The sequence below is a fragment of the Rhinolophus sinicus genome, linkage group LG02 (genome assembly GCF_036562045.2).
Source record: "Rhinolophus sinicus isolate RSC01 linkage group LG02, ASM3656204v1, whole genome shotgun sequence".
In the NCBI taxonomy this organism is placed as follows: Eukaryota; Metazoa; Chordata; class Mammalia; order Chiroptera; family Rhinolophidae; genus Rhinolophus; species Rhinolophus sinicus.
Genome location: NC_133752.1, coordinates 26,735,536 through 26,760,066, shown reverse-complemented (window position 1 = coordinate 26,760,066; position 24,531 = coordinate 26,735,536). Strand labels below are relative to the sequence as shown.

The following is a 24,531-nucleotide window of genomic DNA, read 5'->3' as shown; positions in this document are numbered from 1 at the left end:
CAGAAAATCAGATGAAAGATGTTTGACCCACGGCTGCAGCAGTAGAGGTGGTGAGAACAGGTTTGATTCTAGAGATATCTGAAGGTAGATCATACAAGATTTTCCAGCAGATTAGTTATGCAGGGTATGAGGAAGAGAAAAGTCAAGGACGATGCTAAGGTTTGGCCTGAAGATCTAAAAGGATGGAATGTCATCAATGATAAGAGGGAAAGCTGTGGGTCAAAAGAGTCTGGGAGACAATAAATTTGAAGTGTTTACTAGACACCTCATCAAATAGGCTGAGTGTTTGGATGTATGAGTCGAGTCTGGAAGAGATACATATGGTAGTTGTCAGGATACAGACAGTATTTCAAATCAGGACACCAAAGCAGGAAAGTGAAGGGAACAGTCAGAGAAAAGACTGGGATATAGATTTTGCAGATCACAACGTCAGGGACCTGGGTGGCACACTGGAACTGGATATCCGAAGAGACGAGCGTTAGGACGGGAAACGGGAGTACACGAAGAGAAGAGGGAAGATGCCGAAGACACACTTCTTTCTATGCCCAAGAGAGTGAGAAGAAACTCTTCTTCCTCCTTCTTCCTATATACCTTACGGCCCTTTTGCTTCCAGTGCTCAGAATTCAGATTAGCCTTAGCATCAATAATAATAAACACATTTTGTGCCTATTTACAGTATTCTGGGTCTTTTACTGAGTCATTTAACTCATAGTTCACATACATAGGACAAATACCTGACATAAAATAATCATACTTTGACAAATTATAAGTGTCAAAATTTCTGGGCCCTATCAGTTAACTAGTAGGACATACCTGCAGATGAAGTAGGATATAGAAAATGCCTAACTGAAGTCAAAGAGACAAACATATTCATATGGTGAAAGCTGATTTTTGTAACTCAAAAACATTTTAGCTTAATTTTCAAATGGTCAATGACATTACTGTTTAGCTGACTCCCTTGCAATATCAGAAGTCAAAATATTAAGATTTTTTATATATATGTATACACACATACACACACACACACACACACACACACACAATATATGAAAATAATTTGGATTAAGTGTCCTTAATTGAAAGGTACTTTCCTAAGTACGCCTTCATTAGCAGTAAATTATACTTTTTCTGGCTATCTGGATGTAATTAAACCCACGAATTTCACCATTCACCAGCATGATGTTACAATAATTGAAAAGAATCAATACTATTTCTTCTTGTGTATTCAGAAGGCAGATAGATGCTAAGTGACCAGAGGTTGAGATAATCAAAGAGACTGAACCAAGGTCAAGTAAGGAACAAACGCCCTCTAGTCGTATACCCTGAGGAAAATATAACTCATAGTCCACACCCAGATAAACTGGTATTTGAAGAGAATAAGGGGTCAGAATTAGGAATCTAGATATACTCTGTCCAAGCAGTCACCAAGTGTTTTAGCCCATGCATTAATGTGTTGATACTCATACAAGCTATTCTATATCCAGAGGGAAAATTTGGGTGAGAAAGGGATAGATGGAAGCCATGTTGTTAATGCACTGGTGACCAAAAGCACAGGCTGACCTTGACTTTAGAGCAACCTACTGTATGTAGCCTGGGAAATCTTAGTAGGCAGTGAAGAAGGATATTCTAGTTTAGCCAGATGTGAGGCATGACCAGGGGAATCTTAATACTACAAAATTTCCCTTGCAATATCAGGAAGTCAGGGGCAGTAAAATTTACATTTATGTAAAGCATCTCAAATATTTAGCAGTGTTTCCATCTATAACCTACCAAGAACAGGAATCTTTCGAGATGTCTGACGATTATAAATAAGCAAATTTCCTTTAACAGTTCCAACAGCCAGAAAACTTCCAATTTTTGACCAAAGAAGGAAAGACATTTGATCCCTGTAACAGTAAGATATAAATTACTAAACAATTCACAATCATAACTTCTAAATACTTCTTTTAGAAAGTACTTCACAAATAATTTTAATACCTTAGAAGCTGAAGTACAAAATTACAACTTAATGCTTGAGGACAAAGACTAAGTGCTAAACAAATAATGGAGACACTATAAGATGATCTTACAGTCAGTTAGGCTGCAACACAAATGCATAATGAATACAGACTTCAGTCATGATGGAACCTCAATATTATGAGATGACTCATGATGAAATGTAGTTATTAATTGTCTACTAATGATAGCCATAACTCTAAATGTGGCAAAAATCTTAATGAATGATGACACCTGTGCTTTAAAAAAAAAAGTAGGGCCCAATAACATGATATATATTGGAAAAATCACTGGGAATCCATAAAGAACATACCCTTTCCAACTCTGTCACTATTACGAGTAGCTCAAAAGGAGGTCAAAACGTGTTTGCCTACCACCAGTTCTCATGTGCGTCCTAGGACTCACAGAATACAATTCCCTACTAAAGGAAATCAGGACTCCTTGGTGAGTAGCTCATTCCATATGTTGAGGAAAGAAATCATAATGGGTCTAGAAAAGTGGTTCTGAAAATGCAATCCCAGGACCTGGGAACTTGTTTTGAAATGCCAGTTCTCTGATCCCACCCCAGTCCTACGGAATGAGAAACTCCTGCGGTGGCGCCCGGCTATTTGATTTAATAAGCTCTCCAGCTTATTAAATCTGATGCAGCTGAACTTGGAGAACCACTGACAGACTGTTCTCAGAAAGCAACACTGCTTTCAAGAATGTTGAGGGCACTAATGTAAGGACAAAAGCGTAAGCTTAAAGGGGTTTCCTCTGGCTAAATCAGGAGAATTTGAGCATTAAAAATTATGTATTTAATTGAAACAAGTTGAGTTTGTGAAAGGCCACAAAACCATGATGATACTTGGAAGACAATAATTCACTTCAGGCATATGAGTAGTGGTAATAAGTGAATGTAATAAAATATTTAGTTAAAAAATTAATTTTTATAAGAAGTATTGTATACCAGGATGCTATGTTTCTTCTATTAAGTGTTTATTTTATAAAAGATGCATTTTTCTCTATTTGTTTAAGTCGGGGTGGCAGTTGGGAGAATGTGCCTCTCAGATCTCCAGCTATGGAAAGTGTAACTGACCAAGGCCCCAGCAGCAAGCATTGGAATCCATCGTCTCCGGGTCCTGAGGCCACGCCTTCCCATGAGCTGTGCCCAGGCAATGACTGAGCAGGGCAGAAATAGCGCTGAGGCCCGTTCCTGGGAGATACAGGACTCCTTTGATAGTTAACTATGGCTTAAAATCTCTTGACAGCCTAGTTGAACTTTCTTAGAATGGGCTGCAGAAACATCTAAGATGTTTCTACCCAACCTTTTTTCCTTCCTTCTCTCCTTCCCAAGGCTCAGACATGCATTATGGCCTGATGGTTCTTCTAGCCTCTTCTTTACCCTCTGTGTTCCCTCACAGGCATTTGCTATAATAAATCTCATACATTTAACCCTGTTTTGGAGTCTGCTGCTCAGAAAACATGAATAAGAAGAATTGTGAGTGATTAAATAGTACCAGAAAAGAGGAACTACATCACAAGAACAAGGTCTGATCAGCAACGGTGCTGACGTATAACAAGAGTGGTTTAACATTAGTCCATCCAATAGTTTACTAACAGTCACACAACGACCAACTAGAAAGAGGGTTAAATAGTATATTCCAAGAAGACCAATTTATCAAACGTCCTCAAAAGAGCTAATTGAACAGACTCCAACTCTCTTCTCTTAGGAATAAGGCCTCTAGGAGGCCCTACAAATTAGAAGATACTAAGGCATACATAAGTTTCCAATAATGTTAATAATAGAGCAGGCCAATAAATAATAACAACATGTATTTCTGACCAAGCAAAACTTAAAGAATACATTATTCTAGGGAAATGCACCTGGCTACCAAAAAAAAAAAAAAAGCAACCTATGTGACAGGCACGGGCTTTAGAAAGAAAGTTTTGCTGATATGACAACTGAAGAGCAATCAAAAGATGCGGAGCAGGAAGCCTCGTGCTCTGGTCTGAATGGCCTTGGAGAAGCACCTGTGTCCCATGATCCAACCAAGAATCAACTGCTGGATGAACCAGATGCTGTAGAGAGTTTTCTGTGGAAAGACTGCTGTATCCCAGGTGCATAACTGCTGTAAGCCTAGGTAGGGTCAAGGCAAGTACTACCATAATCTTAAGAGGATATAAAAATGCACCTAATAAAAATGAAGAAATAAATTCAACACGTTGTATTAACAAAATAATTTAAGATAGTTAAGTGGCATTGTAGTAAGTTTTGTAATAATTGCATTTGAAGATGTTTAATGTATTATTTAATGCATTTGAAGTGCTGAAAAGAATCAATTCCAATTAAATTTGTAAATGGAATTTAAGTGGTTTAAAAGAAATTTAAGTTTGCAAAATAAGTTTAAGAAAAAACGATATTAAAATTTTAGCTATCTTAGTATAATAGATTGAGTAGTGAGTATACCTTTGTATATACGGAAGTCACTTAAACATTAAATATTAATTTTAATAGTAAAACACTGTTAATTTTACCTTAATGATAATTACTAGAGCATCTACCATTATTCACTCAGTTCTTAATTTCAATGCCTGGCCAAGACATCCAATTAAACATAACAATTCTGATCTGATGTGAGGAAATGGATTTATGGGAAGACAGAGGGAACAGACATATACCAGTTGGAAACACCTGGGATTGATCAATTATGCATTTTTCTCTGGGTGAGGATGTGGCCTTGAATTTGGTTCAAGAGCCAGTATTTGCTATTTATAAACATTCTCTTGAATGGAAGCACACAGTGTGTGTAAAATCTTTTTGAAAAGTGATATATACCCAAAGAGTAAAAGGAAGGCAAGAAATGAAGGCTCTTAGACCCAGCAAGACTTTACTCTGGGCAGTCAGTATCACCTGTGGCTACACGCCTCGGGCATCACTTCAGCAGGTCAAGGGAAACTGCTAAGGTTACATCTGGTCCTGTTCTGCATGGCCATCTTGCTTCCTCTGGGTCCAGTTATATACCTTGATCAATAAACTGGGAACTTACAGTTTAATCTTTAGGAATATGTGTGATCTCTTCCTGCCCACCTGGTGGCCGCATGATGCCATGAGGCAGATATTATCATATCCATTTTCATACAGATGAAAAGCTTGAGGCTTTGAGAGAGGTTAAGAAACTTGTCAAAGGTCAAAATTGCAAAGTTTTAGTTGTAAATACTGACAAGTTTTTCTTTTCCATATGGGAAAATGGTTTCTATTTTAGTAGAGATCTGTAATTTATTCTGTCTGCCCAGGACTTTTTCCACTTGAGAAGTGCCCAGCCTTACCCCACTCTTCACTTGGTGGGGCCCTGGGCCCCACCAATCCCAGAGCCCTACCTATTCAACTAAGAGACCTTTTGAAGAACTGAGTGGATACAAGTGATGTGAAGGGGGTGTGCTCTTTTCTCTGGCATAACTTGTTGTAAATAATAATATAAGCCAATAGCTGCCAGTAGCCGTGAAGAGAGTCTGACTTAGAATGGAGTCAATAAAGAGAAAGGAAGAGCTGGGAGATGGAGGAAAGACAGGGGCTTGATTGCATCATTAGAACCACATATCCCGCCACTGCTGCAGCCAATTCCATCTCCAGATTTTCCCAAATATGTTTTGCCTCATCTTTGGATTTTTTAGCCTGCTTTATCAAAAATAACTTTTTAAGAAGGTATTTATATTTTACAATTGTAATAATTATATTCTAATTAATGGGCAAAATCTACAGAATTATATGTAACAAAAAAAGAAGTGAACTTTTTCTTTTATAAGAAAATAATTCATCAATACATCTTTATAATGAAAGTAGTAATTACTATTAGCATCAAACCTACAAATACTCATATTTCTAAGTGAATCTTCTAAGTAAAGATTTAAAAATAAAAGTTATCCTTACCTCATGCCACTGTCTAACTGGTTGGTTTTATTTGTGTTGGCATCCCATAGATAAATGCAACTAGATTTCTCAGCAATCACTGCTAGGATGTCTCCATCTTTATCCCAATCCATAGCAACACAGTTACTTTTTTTAAAAAGAGCAAAACATCATTATACATATTTTGTAAGTAAAGGAAAGAAACTTAAATACTCACTAATTTGTGATTTTTGTCTATAACAAGATCATTCAAGATGTTTTGAAGAGACCATAAACTTTCTAAAGTAAGAAATACACCTCTGTCGTGCAGGGCGTCAACGGGGTTTCAGCTCCCACTCCCCACATAAGAACGCAGGACATGGTGAGGCCGAAAAGGAACACCCACGGAGCCATAGGTAGGGGAGTCATACTATTATATTCTCGCTGGCAGCTGGGTTGGAGAAACGAAACAGGAGCCACACAATTCTCAACCCTCATTGCGCCGCTTGCAGGCTCAGCCACCATCTTCTTGCCAGCCCCCATTTTTCTGCTAGCGTAGCCACAGCAATTATATTAGTGGCCAATGGCTCACTGGTTACAGTTGATGGCCAACTAGCCACAGCTGATGGCCATCCAATCACAGTTGATGGCCATTTACTACCTGAGCCAGCACCTTTCTATGTGAGGCCGAGAGCCTGGAAACTGCACTCCTGGCTCTGTCCCCACAACCTCACTATTCACTGCTTGAATAATATTGACCTACAATTTTTGTTATTGTTGAGGTGATGGAAGAAATTGAAATTCTTTTTTAAATGTAATTTTCATATACTATATTAAATATAGTTATACCTAATAAGTTAGCAGATTTTCTTGGATCCTCTAAGGAACCTGGCCTTTTGGTAAAATACACTCATTGAGCATCACTACAAATGAATCCCATCTGGAATCAAGAGGTTAATACGATCAAGTTTTAAAAGGTTATTTTAGATTTACAGAGAAAAAGAAGGTAGTGATAAGAAATGAAGTTATATTTAGATAAATTGTGTATAAAATAGATCAAGGCTGGGTAGATGTAGGATGGCAAACAATGGAAAAACTCAATTCTGAAGTGGTAAGAAATGTTATTTTCATTCTGTATCTTAATGGAATAAGAAGAGTGATTTAATTAAGATGACAAAATAGTTGCACGTAGGAAATGCTCTGTTTAACATGTTTTTCACTGTCCAAAATTATTCCAAAATGTTTATTATAATTTAAAAACTTCCTTGAGGATTAACCTTTCTTCTCTGATGCTATTTTTCATTTTGAGACTCTTTGTTCTTGCATAGATTTACATTTAAGATGGCTGGGAATTACTTCAGTTATTTATTTTATTCTTCAAACTGTTAAAATCTGTGTAGGGATCTTAATTTTCTGTAATGTTCTCAGAGGTTTGGGGGATATGAAAGAGGGAAGCTTTCAAATTGTTGATAAAAAATCACCTGCCAATTAAGGACAATATATAATGGTTAAAGAATTCAGAAGTAAAAAATAAATAAATAAATAAGGCCATTGTATAACCAAAATAGATGTCATACAGCTCGTGTAAGAAACACTCACACAATTGACTAAAAAAAAGTTTACTCAGTGCCTTGTTGCTTTTTTTAGACATAATTATAACTACCTCAACCTGTTTCCCAGAATATAGAAAACAGAGGCAACAATTAAGAGAGCAATGGAAAATGTCAAAATGGTGGCACGAGGTGGGTGGGGGCAGAGCAGGAGGTAGGAAAGGCTATTAGAGACAGAGAGAAGTGAAACCTGATTTGCAGAGAGGGTAGCAATAGACTATAGAAAACAGGCATGAATTTTAAAAGCATGGTAGCATAAGACCATAATTTAGGTGAGAGCCTCTACACATCTTAACCATAGACTATCAGTAAAAGTAACTATTACAATACAGGTAATGGTGACACTGAATCATTAGAAATGCTTAAGTTATGCTTAGTGTAATCTAGAATGATTTCCTGAATATAAATAAAGTCTTTGTCCTTTATGAATTTGAATTATGTGGAAGTAACTTTTCCAATTTATTAGAGTGGAGATATTACAGTGACACAGATTTATCTTTTCTGCCTGTACACATCTAAGGCGTGTTTATAATTAGAATTCTTTCATATGAACTCATTTATAATCTTGCCTTTAAGCTTCCCTGTGAATGAATGGGTGTTTATATAAACTCTTTAACTCATATGCTATCTATGTATTTCATTAACTACTTATGGTATTTAAAAAAAAAAAAACCTTTGCCAATGGAGAAAAAGAGGAGATACAGGTTGTACATGTTATATAATTCTATTTGATTTTGGTTCTAAGACAATAATTTATCTTTTAGGCAACAAAGTTCGAAAGTTTTTGATCTACTGTTATACTTACCCAGGTAAGTTAATTTCACTTCTTTTTTGACCATGGCGATCAAAGATTTTTACAGTATGATCAGCTCTAAAAGTAAAACACAAAAATATGATTTAAATATTTTAAATTTATCTACGTATATAAAAAATTTAGCTGCCATACAAGTGCTTTCAGTGTTCTCTCATCCTAGTTTCATAATTTGTATCTAAAAAGCTATTACCAGGGGAAAGGTTCTATAAACTCTGATGCTAATGAAGATAAATATATTACTTTTCCCACCATACCACCATCTCACAACTTCTACCTGAATAGATGGTGTAGTTATGTGGGCATACAACCATTTGGAGTGAGGATGATTTATTTAAAACATTCACTGGTTTCTTACCCTGTTATTGCAAGGTAATTTCCTGACGTTTTTTGCCAGGTAAATTGGATAGGTGCTCCAAGCCAAGTCTTTTCCAGCAGTGAGAAAACACGCTAAAAAAAATATTTGAAAACATACAATTAAGGGTTGGTTAGAAAAGATGTCAAAATACGATCATGGAAACAGTAGGACTCAGGATGGTGAAGGCTTATGTTAGAGTTTATCCAAAAGAAGTCAACAATATAACAAAACCATTAATGAATCAATCAATCAATACAACAAACAAACAAATCAAAATCTGGTTGGTAGAATACGGACCTCAATATATAGGGGAAAGTTTATTACAAAACCTTCTTGCTTTTGAAAGTTTTTGAATATTAATTTTATAAAAATGTATAATTTTCAGGGCGGCCGGATAGCTCAGTTTGTTAGAGCGGGAGCTCTGAACAAGAAGTTGCCAATTCAATTTCCGCAGGGGATGGCTGCGCCCCCTGCAACTAAAGACTGAAAATGGGGACTGGACTTGGAGCTGAGCTGCGCCGCGCCCTCCACAGCTAGATTGAGGGAAAATGGTTTGGAGCTGATGGGCCCTGGAGAAACACACTGTTCCCCAATAAAAATTTTTTTTAAAAAGTGCTCTTTAAAATAAAATGTATAATTTTTATGTTTTATAAATGTTAAAGAGTAAAATAACTTAAACTTGAATTTAGCTAATTATCAGTGCATGGATTTTTGGAGATTAAATTTAACAAAATTGCCATTTAAAGAATCTTAACCATGATAGAAATACAAAATGTATACACTTCCTTCAAAATTATTTTCTTCATTTACCAAATCGTTATATTTACTTCATGATTAAGTGTTTAATTTGGCTATTGGGTGGACAACGTATCAATTGAAAAATCATTCTTTTCACTTCAACAATCTAGAACTGTGGTTATGGAAGCCACAAACCACATGTAGACTTGAAATTTTGTTGCAGACTTGAAATGTGGGTAGACCAAATTTAAATGTGCTGTAAATATAAAATACATATCAAATTTCAAAGACTATGAAAGAGCGAAGGCAAACTATCTCTGGTAATTTTTTATATTGATTACATGTTGAAATGATAATATTTTGGATTTACCGGGTAAAATATATTATGAAAACAAATTTTACATGTTTCTTTAAAAATATATTAATATTGCTACTAAAAAATTTTAATTACATTAGCTCACATATTTATATCCAACAGTGCTGATCTAGAGCATCTAGGAACATAGAGCTTGAATGAAAAAAAAATTAGATTTTAATATTAGGTTAAATTACAGATTAAACAGTGATGCCCATATCTAGGCATACTAAGTTTACATACTACAAATGGCTTGATAGTCTGAGTGGCAATTATTCCCATGCTCAAAATTAACCATCAATCAATAGGCATTTTGTAAATTAAAGAGATGAAATCCACCTCTATTGAAAACAGAGCTGTGCTATAATCACAGGTGCATCCAATTTCCTGGAGCAGGAAGACACCCTTAAAGAAAAAAAAGTGTATAAAAGCATCTTACTTTTGCAATTTTGTGACCACACTGCCCTGGAACCCCTTCATGCAAGTAAGGGATCCTTAAACTTGAATTTCATTAGCTTAATGGTAGACTTTCCCTAGCTGTTATCTTATACATTATTTTCCTTCAAAAGAGCTATATAGATGTTCCATATATAGTACAGTGGAAATGGTACTAGCTTCACAACCGTAAAACCAAGGTTTAAATTTTGCTATTTATTAGCTATAGGACTTAAAGCAAGTCGTTTAAATTGCCTCAGCACAGAATTCTCAACTGTAAACCAGGAATAATATCTCCTCACGTATGATAACTTCGAAAGTTGTGAAGAGCTTCAGAAATGTGAGTTATGATTCTGTCAGCTCCAATTTCCACACTAATAGCCACAAGGAAGCATTAGGACGTAGAAAATAATTTTTAAATTGAGCTTTCCATTTCTTTGCAAGATCAAGGCAGGGAGGTATTGCTGTGGTAAAGCGGACAGGTAAAGGGAGCTTTGGCCAGTGGACCGGGAGTGGTGTTCATGAGAAGCCCAAACCTAGAAACACTGCGTACAGATGACACTCTTGACCGTCTAAACTTGCGTGTGCAGATTTCTCCGTGAATAATATACATTCGCCACCAGGAGATCTGAAAATAGGACCAATCACAAGCAATACAATTACAGATTATTCTTTCAGAGTCTTTTCACTCTTTTTAGGGCGCTGGGCAGTTGCGCGGCTTGCCAGGGGTTTCGCTGTAAGAAATGAGGCAGCTCCTGGCACCCGGATAAGTCCATTTCACCGCGACCCTGCCGACGCTGTCACTGGACCGGTTCCTCTGCCGGGCGAAATTCGGGGTCTCTTCAGATCCAGTCGGCTCGTTTCCGACCGTGGCGGCGTTCCCTCCTCCCACATTGTTTCAACTCCGGTCGCGATTCCAGAAATAATAGGCCTTCCTCTCCACTTTCTCTATTTTCTTTCCTTTCCCCTCGCTCCTTCAACTTCGTCCCCATTTCGTCCTCCCTGGTCACTCCGTTCCCTTCAGCACTAAGAATGAGGGACGGGGCCATTAGCCCTAATCGTCTAAGGGATGCTCCGCCGGCTGGGAAGGGCTAGTGGTCCCGCCTTCCCGCCCTCGGGGGGTTTGTAAGTTACTTACCTTCATCTCAAAGGCTCCGCGGGCCTCGCAATCTAGCAAGAGCGCAGGCGTACATGTTCTCCTCCAAAACGGCTAACGCGTTCTCGTCACCCAGGAGACCACGCTAGCAGTGACCAATCAGTGAGCACCAGCTGAAGGGAGGTGCCTCATAAGGTGCTCCGGAGCGGAAGGCGGGCACGGTGATCACGTGACGCCAGCGAAGCAAGGCCTAGAGACGCGAGCTTTGCGAGTCTTTGCTGCGCCTCGGTTTCCTGTCGGGCTCTGATTGGATAAGACATGGAGACTTCGCCCGCGTAAGGCGGGCTCTGTGAAAGGCGCCTGCGTAAATTTCGGTCCATGGCTAGTAAAAAGCCGAGGGTGACTGGAAAAGAAATGTTGGCACAAAGCGGGAATTGGCTCATAGGGTAAATAGTCTTAGTACATGCAAAGAGGGCTTGGATGAGTATCATCTTTTTTTTCCTCCAGGTTTCTGGGCTAGAAAGAATGAGATGTGAAAGGCAGTCTATTCCAAGGTCTTAATAGGCCCACTAAATTGGCCAGCTAAAGTTGGCAGGGAAAAATGAGCTCTTAAGAACCAGTTTGAGTGGCATAGAATAATGGATCACAAAAATACATGGTCACATTAATAGACGGAGAAAAAGCACTTGACAAAATCCCATACCCTTAAAAATTCAACGCGCATTAATGATAAAAACAAACTAGAAATGGAAAGTAACCTCCTCAAAATGAGAAAGACCTACAAAAAAAACACATAACTAATTAACATCAAGCTTAATGGTGGAAGACTATGCCTTCCCCCTAAGGTTGGGGTAAAAATGTCTGACCTATTGTCATGCAGGGCCTCTGGTCCTGCTCACCGGATAAGAACACAGGATGTGGTGAGGCCAAAAGACACACGAACTAGAGCCATAAAAGGGGAGTCATACCACTATATTCTCACTGGCAGCTGGGTTGGAGATACAGGAAGCAGGAGCCACAGAACCCGCAGCCTGCCGTCAGCTCTTTGCCAACCAACCCCTTTCTAACTGCAATCCACTCTTGCTGGCATAGCCATGGCAGTTATATAAGTGGTTAATGGCTAACTGATTACAGCTGATGGCCAACTAGTCACAACTGATGGCCATCTGCTACCAGAGCCAGCAAGCCCCTTTCCACGCGAGGTGGAGAGCCTGGAAACTGCTCTCTGGGACTCAGTCCCCACACCTATGAATGTGGTATATCTTTACATTTATTTTCTTTTTACATTTCTTTAAACAAATTTTGTAATTTTCAGTGGACAAATCATTTACTTATTTTGTTAATTTATTCTTTGGTATTTTGTTTTATTTTTGATACTATTATACATAAATTTTAAACTTTTTCATTTTTGGATTGTTTATTTCCAGTGTAGAGAAGTGTAATTGATTTTTGTATATTGAACTTATATCTTGCAAACTTGCTCATTTATTTGTTATAAGAGTTTTTAGTGGATTCCTTGGAATTTTCTATATTCAATATTATGACATCTGCAAATTTTTTATATTAAGTATTATGACATCTTACTTGCCAGTCTGGATGGTCTTTATTTCCTTTTATTGGCAAGAATGGACATCCATTTAGGAAAGCTAGAACTTACTGATACATTGTACCCATTGTTATTTATTGTATTATAAAATTATGCTGTTATCTTTTCATTTTTAACATTCACTTTTACCTCAAGTTAAATGAAATTACATAATAATATGATCAATTTAACATATTTTCAGGAAATTGGCTTAGAAATTTTTAAGACTTGTGAACATACTTTTCTTAATAACCTATTTACTAAACAAAACTGGTAGGTCATGGCCATTGCACATTTAACCTTTAAATATGAGTATTAAACACATTTGGATTTTTCAGGGGTTTTTTTGTGTGTGCATAGCCTTATAATATGTTTATAAATTTAAATGCTTTTCCATTGTAAAATATGATTCTCTTAAGGACTGCATAGTGTAATAATGAATTGAACTTGGTCATAAACCCCCAGTTTAAACTTGTTCATGGCATTTATTAGTTCTTTGACCTTGAGCAAATTTTCTCCTCTGAATCTGTGCACACAAATCTAAAATGGGACAGTACCTACCTAATTTGATTTTAGGGAAAATTAAATTATTTAAAAAGAAAGAGAAAAAAAACAAAATCTTGTTATCAACACATTTTTCTTTTGGGCCTATTTCCAGTTTTTGCCCCTTTATATGCCAGTTTTACTGTGTATTCATAATTATGGTATGTGTGTGAATTCAACACATTTATTTAGGTCAGATAGTAAATACAACACATTTATTAGGCTGCTCAGTCCTGAGCAATAGAAAAGCAACAATCTTAATAAAATTATTTTTAGTTTTCCCAGACCAAGTAAGTCATCTCTTCCTTCTTCAACTCCCTTCTGTTGCTTTTGGGCTAAATCATTTAGATCATTGGTTCTCTGACTTCAGTGTGTATCTGATATGTTTAGTGTGTAATAAGATCATCTGGAAGGTCTGGTGAACACAAATTGCCAGCCCCATCCCCAGAGTCTCTGAGTTAGCAGTTCTGGGGTGCTTCTGGAGAATTTGCCTTTCTAACATGTTCCCAGGCTATGCTGATTATGTCCATCTGTGGATTACACTGATCTCTAGTAATTGTTTCCTAAATCCCCTTTGCTTTTTGTCATATGTGTTATACTAAAAACAGTCTATATGTTTTTTACATTTAGTTTACAAAGTAACTAATCTTTTCCTAGGATATGTCTTCTGAAAGTCACTTTTCAACTTATTTTTAAGCTGCAAGAAGCATTTGTTATTTTATATAAATCAGGGATCCTAACTAATGCCTGGTTTTCTGTTTTTTATTATTCTTGTTTTTCGCATTAGGTTGACAGAATTGGTAGGATTTCAATAGGCGGATAACACAAAAAAGGATTTTAGAGGTGATGAAGTACAGTGGAAGATGTAGACAACGTGATTTGACCCAGTAATAACCACTTAGTAACTTAGATAATGTACTTAACTTCCTCTGTTTCACTATTCTTTTTAATTGAAATGTATCTGGTATAACATCGTGTAAGGTGTACAAATTAACAAATGTTAATTTGACACATTTACATATTTTAATATGGTTGCCATTGTAGTGATAATTATCAGCTTCGCTTTTCTTATCTGTAATGGAGCTTAAAAATTAATGGAAATATTTTTCTTTGTGGTAGTCTTTGGGAAATATTTGTATTGTTTGGAAGTGTCTGTGTGCTTACCTGAATGCAAAATCTTTTGTAATACCGTATTTGGGAAAGAAGGGAAATCCAGCTTCCCATTCTAAAATTTAAGAACCAGAACATGAAAGGATCTGGTGTCAGCTTGTTTAGGAGAGATTCATTGAAGAGTTATTCAAGCCATTATACAACCTGTGGAAGAGGGTAATTCCAGAGTGCACAGAGCTATTAATTTTTAAAGCTATACATCTTAAAGTCGATTGCTTATTTAAGTATAAGTAAATATCTGTTATAGCAATCTTCAGAAACATAATTTATTTGGGAAAGTATGGCATTATGAAAAAGCATGTTTCATGAATCATTGGTAAGGATTGCATGAAACTTGTCAAAATGATACTGAAAAAAATGAATAACATAACTTGCTATAATATCAGAAAAAAGTTTTTTCAGGGAGAGAGAGAAGAGTTTCCAAGGTGAAGAGAAAGAGGGATAGCGTGGCATTAGGGATGGAAAATAAGGACCTTTAATGCTAAATACAGATAAAAGTTCGGAAATTTAGATGGAATTCAGGTTTTGAAAATAAAGAGATATAACTATAGAGTTTTTTTATTGCACACTACATTTACAGTAAACGCCAGTATTTGATCATCTTATATTTTTGCCTTTATCATTTAGACTTCCAGACTTTAAAATGATGGCCATTTAAGGAAACAAGTAATTCCCTACTCATATAGAAATGAAGTCTAATAAGCATAGCAATTAATAACTAGGGAAAGATAGTGTATTCAAAGGTAATATCTGATAAGGGGATCCTAAATTGAAGACATTTCCCTTTGGTTTTCTAACTAATATCAGTAGCTAAAAATATTAATGTCATTTAAAAATTATTAATTGCTACTATATATCATTAATTTTAAACTTAAAATTGAATATTCAGCATTAAGCCAATTATTTTTGTCCAGTTCTATGCCAAGCATGACTAGTTGAAGATACATGGCTATGAATCAAATAGCCACGGAAATTGAGAAATTAAAATTAGTTCTGGGTCTATTACAAGTTAATGATTCTTTTTCTCAAGGGGAAAATTTTTGTATTACTTCCCTTGTGTTCATATAGAGTAGTAGTTCTCAATCCTATCTGCTATTAGAATTACTTGGGGTGGGGGTCACTTGGGGTGGCATCAACCCAAATTTATTGAAACAGAATTTTTAAAGATGGAGACTGGCTCCATCTTTTTTGCTCTCTTTCTTTCTCATTCATTGTTTCTCATTTCTTCTTTTTCATTTATTCTTTCTCATTCTTTCATTCTCTCTCTCTCTCCTCCTCCTCCTCCTCCTCCTCCTCCTCCTCCTCCTCCTCCTCCTCCTTCTTCTCTTCTCTCCCTCTTGTTCTCCCGCTCCCTTCTTCTCCCTCTCTTTCTGGCTGCATTATACAGCCAGAGTTGAGAAGCATCAATTTATTCTAGAGTATGCCAAATCCAAGGAAGCAAATGGATAGCCTGTTTTGTTTCTGAAGGCAAATAGTTAGTTCTCTTAAAAAACCTATGCACAGGAATGTGAAATGACTCTTGCTTTGGAAGCCAGTTTTGCAGGTCCTCCAAAAAAAGTTAAACATAGAATTACCAAATGACCCTAGGAGTAATTCCACTCCTAGGTATATACCTCAAAGAATTGAAAATGTACTCAAATATTTGTATACTTGTATTTATAACAGCACTATTCACACTAGCCAAAGGTGGAAATAGGCCAAATGTGCATGAATGGACAATCTAATTGTGGTATACACACCCAATGGAATAGTCTTCCGCTATGGAAAGTAATAAAGTGTTGATACATTATATGCTACAACATTGATGAATTGTGAAAATATGCTAAATGAAAGAAACCTGTCACAGAGTCACAAATCATATGATTCTATGAAATAGTCCAGAATAAGTAAATCCATAGAGATAGAATGCAGATTTGTGGTTGCCACGAGCAGGGGAAACGGGGAAATGTGGAGACACTGCTTAATGGCTATAGCGTTTTCTTTGGGGCTGATGAAAAGATTTTGTAACTAGGAAAAAAAAATAAACTGCTTTTCAGATGCTTTAAAAAGAAATAAGATAAAATTATTCTTTTGGGGTGTGAATCAACGAAGTTACAGCCCCATTAGACCTCTCTTAGATTCCTAATTTTTCTCTTGGAAAAGTACCCAGTCATTCACTTTTCAATTGTTTTACTCAACCCAAAGCATTCTAGCTCATTCCCTCTTCTCAGTGGTGCACTGGAGCCCAACAGCACAGGTTCACAAGACCTCATTGTGCGTATCTCTTCCCAACTTTGCATTTAGTGATGTCATGTTGGTCACTTGAAATTGTTACCTGGTAGAAGTATTTACACCACTGAAATTGGCAAATGCTACAAATCAGAGATTCTTTTTCCCACAGAGAGTCCATTGTTAAACATTTATCAAGACCCAACTCCTTCTACTTCATATAAGCTGCTAATTGCCCAAATCTGTCATCAATTTTCAGTCCCCTGCTTTCATGTGCAATTAAGTTATTGCAGGTTGTCCTGGCTTAGGTCATGACATAAAGGTACAGGGCTAGGGATTGTATCATGATAGGAATAGCTCCTAAAAGTAGGGGAAACACAGACGCATGGAAAAGTAGAGGAGAAATAGCTCGTGTATGAAGGAAATCCATGTGGGTGTTCTCCACCCCTAAAAATCTACGTGACATTACCAATAGTGAGTTGTGAAGCTGAAAGAGGCTTTTCTATAAACTATCAATAACAAACAAATTATGATCAACCATACTAGAGGAAAGTGAATTCCCTGTCTACCATTCTATTGTTTACAGAAAATACTAGAAAACTGTTACCACATGAAGTGGCAATCAATAAGTAGGCAACCAAAAAATGTAGGAGGAAAATATAAAGTTATGTTAGGCTGTCAGTGAATAAGCATTCTTTAACTGGTATTTAACAAATGCTTATTAGACTAAACTGAACTAATGTATGAAAATGTGTTCTTTTTCATTATCAGTTTAAAGTGTAGTCGGTAAATCTTAATATATTATTTGGGGTGCACTGACCGTTGAAGGGAATCTCATTTTTCTTACTTTAGTTATCACACATCTTCCTCTGAATTATCCTAATGTTCATAGTCTATCTTATTTACTACTTACCCTCTTTTTGTCCATGTTTTTAAAAACTACTTTTCATTTTAGACCAGTACACATATCATCTTAAATAATTTTGTAAAAAAAATATTCCATTTCTTCCACAAAAATACTATACAGCCTCATTGATTTGGTATAATTTGGCAAATGCTCATCTAAATTAGTGAAAACCTCTAAATAGTATATTGTTTTAAAATAAATTAAGTATCTTGCACATGCTTAATAAAGCTAGCAAAGTAGTATCTCATAGAGGTCCCCAGGGAACTTGAACAGATAATGGCTTGCAGTCTCATCATTATGTGAATAAATGGCTCTGGAGGGTGCTTGAAAAGTTTGCTCTTGGTGTAACACTGTCTTAGTCTGTGCAGCTGCTGTAACAAAATACCACAAACTGGCTGGCTTATAAACAGTGAAAATTCATTGCTCACAGTTCTGGAGGCTGGAAATCTGAGATCAGGTTGCCACCCTGGTACAGTGAGGACCCTCTTCGAGTCGCAGACTTCTCCATATATCCTCACATGGTGGAAGGGATCTCTCTGGAGACTCTTTCAAAAGACACTAACCCCAGTCATGAGGGTTCTACCCTCACAATTTAAGCACTTGCCAAAAGCCCCATCTACTAATACCATAACTTATGGGGCATAGGATTTCAACAAATGAATTTGGGGGGGGGGGGCACAAACACTCAGACTAGAGCAAATGAGGGCCTTGATTAGAAGATGTTGGTAAATCAGTGACAGAGTCTGAGGGTAACATAAACCACCATTGCATGAGGTTGGCCTCAGTAATGGTTCTCAGTTATGGCTGCACATTAGGATCACCTGGGTTCTAGCTGGGACTGACACCCTGAGATGTCATATCTGGGGGAGAGTCCAGGAATTTAGGTATTTTAAAGTTCTTCACACAATCTTAATGTGAGGTTGTGATATAGAATCAGGGAACTAGGCAGTGCAAGCAATGAGGTGATAACTCTTGTAGCACTTTGGGTTCTGGCTGGGATATCCCAAAATGTTCTATCTGATGGGTGTGAATATCAAGAGATAGTCAGATGATATTCAGTCTACACTATTGAATACTGCAGTGATTTTTTTTTAATTATGTAAGTATAGTTGGTATACAATATTATATTAGTTTCAAGTGCACCTTTCAATGTGATCACCACACGAAGTCTAGTAAGCAATGATTATTTCTTATGAAAGATTTATGTAACACTGAGAAATTATTGTAGCATTTTCCTACCACTCAAATATTGACATTTGAAAATCTGTTGTGATGTTGCTGGGAGAAGAGAAAATACACTATTTTGTTAATATGTATACTAGGTGGCCCATCTGGTGACTTAAATAAGGTCAGAAGGGAAGAGCAGGTAGACGGAGTACATGGAGGCCTGCCTGCAGATTGGATCCCTGGCAGTTATTATGACCATCTGGCAAATCTCCGTATTATTTTCAAGCCATGTACAGATAAAAGAGATAACTGTCATCCGTAATTTGAATACAACACTAAATAGCTGGCATTTCCCTCCTTCCTCTGCATGGCAGCTTCCTCACTTCCTGAACATCTTCTGGCTTTTCCTCTTCTACGCTCACGTTCTACAACCATCTCCTATTTCATTACCTGCACCCCTTCACACCAATATGTGAAGAAGGAAACCTCATGAATCTTTTTGCTGTTTTAGAATCTGTGATACTATAAACCTGCATTCCAATACCTCTGAGGTGACTCACCTCACAGACCAAGTTTATTTTATATTTATATTCAACCAATAATTAGTAAAAGCCTATTATGTGAAGATATAACAGTGGATAAAATGCTAAGTCCTTCAGGGGGTACAAAAACATACCCCAATATGTGCTCTTAAGGAACTAACATTCTTTGCCCATCTTTGTTTTATGACCTATTATTGTACAAGATTTTAGTCTCTCTGCAGTTTTGCTCAATGCCTTCTTGATCAGAAAATTTCTGAGACAAATGAATTCTCATTTGGATTAACTCACTCCTCCAGTCCCTCTCTGCAGCTTTGCTACTGAGTTTCTACTACAGAATCAGATAAGTAGGTCAGCTTTTGCCAGATTTATTACTTACCATTTTCTCTCTCTGAAGTTCTAACACAGTAATGCTATTCTTGTCACTGACACAGAGACAACTCCGAATGACAGCCTCTAACTTCCTCGCTCCAGCTACCACTAAGCAAGGATCTCTTTCCTTCCACAGAATTCCATGTCTGTTTTGAATTGCTCAGTTTATCATGTAGATTTATGAAGAGGCATAACTTTAAGGAAAACTATTTTTTACATAGAGCTGATTTTCTTTCTTAATTTCAAGTAGAATATTTTTACTATCTTAAAAGCTGAAAATAGACTTTTTCTGAGGAGGATTCATTCAGAAAAATACAACATGACTAGTTTTGAAACAGCCTAGTCACAATAGCTTTAATGCCTTGAGCATACCATCACTTACAGCATAATAAAATGGTCATTTTGTCACTGTTTGCCTTCCCAACTTATAGTAGTTATTTTTAAGGCACAAACATTATACAAGTAATATTCATTCTCTAATATAAAACCATTTAAAAATATCTCAATTAAATATAATTGTGTATTATCCACAAAGAAATGTCATCAAGTGGAACCAACTTCAGGCTGAGCAAAGAACGAGGGCACTGAATATGGTTCCCAAGCTTCCCTGATTTCACTCACTAGATGCACCTCATTAGCCCAAAGGAAATAATTACGCAGGGCTGGGGAAAAATAGGCTGGCAGTCAGGCTGGCCATGATGCTAATACTCACATCAGCCAATACTGCATTTCTTCAAGATTCACAAGGTGTCAGAGTTGCTCAGGCCCAGGGGTCCTTACAAAATAAATACTTTCTTAGACCTTACGAATAAGGGCAGAGTCTCTGATGAGAGAGTTGGTGCATTCCTATAAAGTATCTGATATCCAGAAGGATGAAATGCCAAAAGTAGGCTTTAATTTTTCATGGCATTTGATTTTTTTACTCCAATTACAAAATAAAATAGATAAAAATAGTCCATGGAAATTTATAATCTAGTCATAGTAAAATTATATATCACTTAATATTTGTTCCTGAGTAAGCATTATTGCCCACAATTCCAAATATTATGCAGAGTTTATGAAAAAATATCTATCTTGACTTTCAACAAACATTTATGGAATGTCTACTGTGTACCAGGCATTGGGGAAGAGCTCCCAGTAACTTTCCCCTTATGTTTGTCATTGTTTAGCACTCTCAGATGAGAATTAAGATCTAAGGAGCCTTTCTGTCAGATATTTAAATTCATTTACTTACAAATTACATTTTGAAAACTTGTCTTTGGGATGAATATAAATGCAGTTTAAATCCTAGTGAGATATATATATTTATATTTATATACTTATTGTTATGACATTTAAATAACAATTTGTAATGTACCTAATAAAGCTTTTTATTGTTGTAAAATATGCATAAAATTTACCATAAATGACATTTAATACCTTCACTCTGTTGTGTAACTATTACCACTAATTAGCTCCAGAATATTTTCATCATCCCGAAAGGAAACTCCTTACTCATTTAGCAGTCATTCTCCACTCCCTCCATTTGTTGAAGAGATTATTCTTTCTGCACTGAATGGTCTTGGCACCCTTGTTGAAAATCTGTTGACCACAGTGTATTGACCATAGCCTATTTCTGGATTTTCTATTTTATGCTATTGGCCTATATGTTTATCCTTTTGGTCACTGTAGCTTTCTAACAAATTTTAAAATCAGGAAAAGTGTCTTCTAATTTTATTATTTTTTTCAAGGTAGTTTTGATTCTTTTGGGTCCTTTGCAATTCTATATGAATTTTAGGATCAACTTTTCCATTTCTGCAAAAAAAAGAAAAAGGATCAAGAAAAAAAGGCCATTGGATTTTTGATGGGGATTGCCTTGAATCTATAGACTTATTTGGGGAGAACTGCCATCTTAACATAATTAACTTATGAATATGGGCTGTCTTTCCATTTATTTACGAGGTTGGAAAACTAAGTTCACAAACACATCCTAGAAAAAGTGCTACATACCTCATTGCTGAATATCACTACAGTCACCTTCAAAATACCCCTTAGGAAGCTATGCACCAATGCCAGCACCTAGTCCACCCTTCAAAGCAATTTTGGAACTCTTTCTGGAATGGCCATCAGAGCTGTCACCGTATTACCCTTGATGTCCTGAATGTCATCAAAATGTCTTCCTTTATTTCCTTAATCTTCAGGTAAAGAAAGAAGTCATTGGGGGCCAGATCATGTGAGTAGGGAGTTATTCATGTGAGTTATTTATTTACTGGCTAAAAAATCCCTCACAGACAGCACCCTGTGAGCTGGTGCATTGTCGTGATGCAAGAGCCATGAATTATTGGTGAAAAGTTCAGGTCGTCTAACTTTTTCATGCAGGCTTTTTGGCCCTTCCCAATAGTAAACTTGGTTAACTGTTTGTCCAATTGGTACCAATTCATAGTGAATAATCCCTCTGATATCAAAAAAGGTTAGCAATGTCATTGCAACAAGTTCGCGAACTTAATTGTCCAACCTCATAGTTCTTCTTTAATTTCTTTCAGCAATGTTTTGTACTTTCCAGTATACAAGCCTTGCATCTCTTTGGTTAAATTTATTCCCAAGTATTTTATTCTTTTTGATGCTACTGTAAATAGCATCAATAGAATTGTAAATATAATTGTTTTCTTAATTTCTTTCTTAGATTTTTTTCCAGTGTATAGAAATCAGCTGACATTTGTATATTGATCTTGTGTCCTGCAACATAACTGAATTTATTAGCTCTAATAGTTCTTTTTTCTTTGGTGTGGATTCTTTAGGACTTTTAATATATAGGATCATACATGAGAGATGATCTGCCAAGAGAGAAAGTTTTACTTCTTCCTTTCTAATTGGGATTCCCTTTATTTCTTTTTCTTGATTAATGCTCTGGCTAGAACTTCTGGTACAATGTTGATGAGCAGTGGTGAAAGTGGGCATTCTTTCTGATCTTAGAAGGAAAGATTTCAATCTTGCACTGTTTAGTATGTTGTTAGCTGTGGGATTTTCATGAATGCCTTGTAACAGGTTGAGGAAATTCAATTCTCTTCCTAGTTTGCTGAGTGTTTTTTACCATGAAAGGGTGTTAGTTTTTGTCAAATGCTTTTTCTTATCAATTGAGATGATCGTGGTACAAATATTTTCCTCTTTATTTTATTTTTTTAATAATAAAAAGCTTTATTTTCATGTCACATAGTTTCTTCTAGCTGTTGTTCCCATCATTCTATTAAAGTGCTATAGTACAGTGATCAATTTTTGTATGTTGAACCATCCCTGTATTCTTGAATTAAATTTTGGTTTGTCCGGGTGTATAATCTGCCTTTGTCTGGTTTCAGTATCAAGATAATGCTGGCCTTATAGACTGAATTAGAAAGTGCTAGTTCCTCTCCTCTTTTTGGGAAGAGTTTAAGAAGAACTGGTGGTAATTCTTTAAATGTTTGGTAGAATTTATGGTGAATCTAATTCTGTACTTTTTTTCTTAGGAAATTTTTAATTATTGATTAAACCTCTAATTGTTATAGGTCAGGTTAGATTTTTTAAAATCAGTTATGGTAATTTGCTTGTGTCTAGAAATTTGTCCATTTCATGTATATTATCTAATTTGTTGGCAATAAAGCTCATTTTTGATGAATAAATTTGTTTATAGCTCAGTCACCCAAAATACCATATAATTGAGCTAGTATTTCTGAAACTTGAAACATATATCATGTTTTCTTACATTTACTTCTCTAAAGCAAAATGTATATAAAATTCCATAAGAGATTTAAGCAAAATCTCCCCCCAATACTAAGGAGCCAATATTTTCTGATAGGAGTGTGACTGGTATAAATTTATTTCTAAAAAGTGTAAACCTTCATTTTTCTTTTGACTAAAATAAATGATTCCCCACATAAAATGAAACCTTTCTTTTTCTAACTAGAAACAGGAATGATACTTGTGGACTCCTGAGCCAGACTGCCTGCATTAAAAATCTCTGCTCTGCCACTTACTTGCTATATATTTGCTATATATAATCTTAGGGTTAACCTCTCTGTGTGTCAGTTTCCTCCTCTGTAAAAAGAATAACAATAAAACCTACCTAAGGTTGTTGTGAAGATTAATTGCATTCATGCATGCAAAACCTTGGTTCCTAGTTCATAATAAGCATTCAATAATTATTAGAAAATATTATTTTTCATAAGGTGATCATTAATTGCAATTATAATAAAGACCAGATAGACATCTCAATGGAGAGACTAATAGTAAAAGTCAAAGCAGCAATGTTGGATGATGGATACAAAAAAGAGCCATATTTTCCTCTAGATTTATAAGACCCTAGGCAAGGAGAAAAATAAATATTTTGGCAAATGCTTTGTCAGTAGAATAGAAATGGTTCTCTTTACTAGCATTCAGGAAAATGGATCCTATTGACTATAAAACTCATTAGAGAGGCACTCTAGTGGGTTAGAAAATCAAAGGGACTGTTCTTCTAATGAATCCAATAAAAGAAGGAAGGTCCTCAGAGAGGACAATCAGTTCCTTTATTTTAACATGAGTCTGGCTCCACTGTGGGCATAGGGAACCAGACAGTGGACGATGAGTGTTCTAAGGAATGATCATAAATATAAGCACTTCCTCTCAAATCACAGGTCTAAGCCTCCACAAGAGATGGCATACTGAACGTTTCTGCTTTAGGAATTTTGTTTTTTTCTTATACATTTTCCTCTTCTCCCCTTGCCCCTAAATATATAAATGTACTCTACAGCTGATCTCTCCTTATCAGGAATGTAATTGAATT

General features: G+C 36.2%; 1 protein-coding gene across 6 annotated transcripts in view; it reads right to left on the bottom strand.

Moving 5' to 3' along the window:
• Positions 1 to 11,440, bottom strand: part of WDR19 (WD repeat domain 19) — a 66,991-nt gene extending 55,551 nt beyond the window's left edge. For 2 of the 6 annotated variants that reach the window (XM_074322432.1, XM_019741926.2), the window contains exons 1-5: positions 11,309 to 11,440; positions 8,643 to 8,734; positions 8,279 to 8,344; positions 5,906 to 6,031; positions 1,771 to 1,886 (exon numbers count right to left, since the gene is read on the bottom strand). In XM_074322432.1, coding sequence (XP_074178533.1) covers positions 1,771 to 1,886; positions 5,906 to 6,031; positions 8,279 to 8,344; positions 8,643 to 8,734; positions 11,309 to 11,314 — 406 coding nt within the window. In that variant the 5' untranslated portion in view covers positions 11,315 to 11,440. Of the gene's footprint in view, positions 1 to 1,770; positions 1,887 to 5,905; positions 6,032 to 8,278; positions 8,345 to 8,642; positions 8,735 to 10,723; positions 10,895 to 11,308 lie in introns of those variants that run through there. The other 4 variants (XM_074322424.1, XM_074322417.1, XM_074322431.1 and 1 more) reach the window with 4 other exon arrangements.
• Positions 11,441 to 24,531: the final 13,091 nt, after the last annotated feature.